General features: G+C 53.9%; 1 protein-coding gene across 1 annotated transcript in view; it reads right to left on the bottom strand.

The window, feature by feature from the left end:
* The window catches only part of MED10 (mediator complex subunit 10), a 7054-nt gene extending 5086 nt beyond the window's left edge, over positions 1-1968 (bottom strand). Inside the window, exons 1-2 of the mRNA XM_006171519.3 lie at positions 1755-1968; positions 1046-1129 (exon numbers count right to left, since the gene is read on the bottom strand). Coding sequence (XP_006171581.1) covers positions 1046-1129; positions 1755-1876 — 206 coding nt within the window. The 5' untranslated portion in view covers positions 1877-1968. The remainder of the gene's footprint in view (positions 1-1045; positions 1130-1754) is intronic.
* Positions 1969-3066: the final 1098 nt, after the last annotated feature.

Genomic DNA, 3066 nt, shown 5'->3' with positions numbered 1-3066 from the left:
GCTGAGTAAGCAGCACCAGGAGAGGCTGTGTTGCACTGGCTGAGGAAGGAGGAGACCCATGGCTTAGCCTTCTCTGATACTTAGCAATTAAACAAAAATCCCAGTGAAATCAGGGATATGACCAAATCAGTATGATAAGACCTGCATTAAAACTGAAAAGTTTATTTCCTATAATTCTTTAGGTCTGACTGTAACAGATACACAGGACTCTCCTGCAGCACAGTGACCTGACCTCCCCACTGTATTAGGACTAAGAACCATTTTTATTGTTTTTTCCTCCAATGGATACTATCATCTCCCAGAACACCTGCACATCCATGTTTACTGCAGCATTATTCATAGTAACTAAGATACGGCATCAGCCTAAGTGCTCAACAACAGGTGACAGGATATTTAAAATGTGCCGTATGTACACTACAGAATAGTACTTAGCTATAAAGAACAGTGAGACTGTCACTTGATACAAACTGGATGAGTATGTAAAAATTAATGCTAAGTGAAATAAACCAGACTATGAAAGGCAAGCACTGTATATCCCCACTCAATATATACTGTATGTCTGCACTGTATGGCAGAAATTGAGACTCAAAGACGTACTAGTAGAGAAGACAGTGTAGACACCAGAGACTGTGTGGGACAGGCTGGTGGGAGGCTGGTGGGGGGGCTCGGGAAAAAAAGGATTTTAAAGACCCAATAATTATGTTCTAAGTTGAAAACTATGTACATGATAATATCCCTGGTTTGATTATTAGGCTCGGCATGCATGCTTTGAAAACCCATACGGCATGCCATAAAGATGTACGACAATTAAATGTAAATAAAAAATTAGAAAACAAAAGGAGAGATTCCTTTTTTATTTTTAAAGCTTCATTAGAACAGAAGTTCCATGAAGACAGGTATTTCCGTCTACTCTCTTCACTGACAATTCTCCAGTACCTAGGCTGTGCCTCCTATACACCAAGCACTGAGATATCTGTGGCTGGAATCATTACACCACAACCAAACAGGACTTACACCCAAGATTAATGCCAAGAAGGACACTTACTCGAAAACTTCTAAGGGTACAGTAATATCATGAAGCTGTTGTCTGCATTTATCAATATCTTGCAAGCCAGTGACGATAAAATTCCTGAAGGAAAGGAAGAAAACAGGGCCATGTGGTTAATGCAGATGACAACACTGACGCCACCCACAGAGCCACCTGCGACCGGGGCTCCCCGTTGTGCTCCCTACACCTGCCAGGTTACACAAGCTCACACTGCTTTGAATAACTGTGGGTTCACTAGAAGCGAGCGCATGGCGGAGGACCTGCTGCTTCAGGATCCACACTAGAGTCCTTACACCCCTGCCGGCAGGCTCCTGGCTACTCGCACAGCACGAGGCTTGTCAAGGGACTGCAGAGACTCGTCACAGGTCTGTACCCCCTACAAAGCGTGAGCCCGTCCCGACGGCATTTTATCTGTGTTTACTTGTTCTCAGCAAGCCCAGCACGACTAGCAGAGGCTGCTTCCAAAAGAATGAGGAAACTTTCCTGCTTCAGGAACTTTCCGCGGCCCTTCGGGGCCACCGCACCTCCGGCTCCCCCAGGGCCGGGCGCCGCAGCAGGTCTCTGGGGCGCCTCATCGCCCCGCCCGAGCATGGCGGAGGGGACGCGCGCCCCGGCCAGCGGTCCGCCGGGTCGGCAGCGGCGGGGGGCCAGCCAGGCACCCAGGACCCGGCTCCCCGACGCCGGGACGGACGGCGGCCACACTCACAGCTTCTGGTTGAGGTTAGCCTGGCTGCTGGGCTGGAAGTCACTGACGATGATGCCGAGCTGCCGAATGTTCTCCACGAACTTCTCCAGGTGCTCCTCCAGGTGGTCAAACTTCTCCGCCATCGCCGCCGCCAGACCGCGCCTGCGCGGCCACCGCCAGCACACCCACGGGAGCGGCCTTGCTCCCCCACTTCCTGCTTCCGCTCGGGCACGTACCACTTCCGTTTCCTCTAAGGGCGAGGCCGGCTGACTGTCGAGGGCGGGGCCTGGATGCTGGAATGGGCGTGTCGGGGCCGGGCTGGGGGCGTGGCCCGGCTTGTGGGTTGGGCTAGAGCTTGAGGGCGTGGTCTAGGTTGCGGGGTGGGCGGGGCTCGCGCAGGGGGCTGGACGGCCGCACTTCGCTCTGGGTCGGGAGAGCCCGCCGCCGGGTCTAGGTTCCCAGACTGGTAGGCTCAGTCCGAGGTCCGCAAGGACCCCGCTCGTCCTCCACGGGCCCTGGGCCTTGGATAAGTCCCCAACCTCAGTAATGAGACCGGTCAGCTCTCGGAGGTTAGAGGAGTTAACTCCTGGAAAGGGTTAGGCGCAGCAGACAGTGCTTGGGGAAAGTGGCTTGTCCCAGGATGGGAATGCCACCAGCCCCTTACCTAAGTCATCCTAAGGCCTTGGAGACCAGCCCTTCCTGCACTCCTTTACCTACATGTACAACCGCCTGCAGGAAACGCTCTGCTCGGCCTCTCCTTCCCACACCCCAGGCCTGTACAGCTGGTAGGCGGCCCCTCCTGCAGCGGGCCCTTGGAGCCCCCGCCTCCGCCCTGACCCAAAACGGCAGCTCTGGCTGAACTTCACAACCCAACTTTCCAGGGGTAATTTGCCGTCCTCAAATGAATAATTAGCAATCAGGGAAGCTCTTGGCGACTTATAGCTAGTGTCATACCTGAGGCTTCGAGTCCCAACTACAGCCAGTCCCTCCAGCGGCGACTGGGCTTGGGAGAAGGTGAACACTGCACGCAAAGCGCCATCTTAAAACGGCACTACTTAGGAGAAAATCGCCACCCTGGCGTGAGACACCGAGCAGAGGAAGCCTCTTGCCCTCCAGTTAGATTTTTTTTTTTTTTTGGAGAGGTTTTTTTGCTATAGGGCGTGTGTGCTCGCCAGACAGACAGAGAGAGACAGAGAGACCTAAAGTGAGAAATCAGCCGCCCAGGGGGGATGGCCACGCTGCAATCCCGTCTCCTCCATTCTCCTCTAGGGACCTTGGGCACGCACGCACGCACACGCGCCTGGCGTGAGTTTAAGCCACCGGGTCCGGGACT

Source organism: Tupaia chinensis, unplaced genomic scaffold (genome assembly GCF_000334495.1).
Source record: "Tupaia chinensis unplaced genomic scaffold, TupChi_1.0 Scaffold149713_1, whole genome shotgun sequence".
NCBI lineage: Eukaryota > Metazoa > Chordata > Mammalia > Scandentia > Tupaiidae > Tupaia > Tupaia belangeri.
Note: the sequence above shows the minus strand (reverse complement) of the source record. Positions and strands in the feature narration are given on the sequence as shown.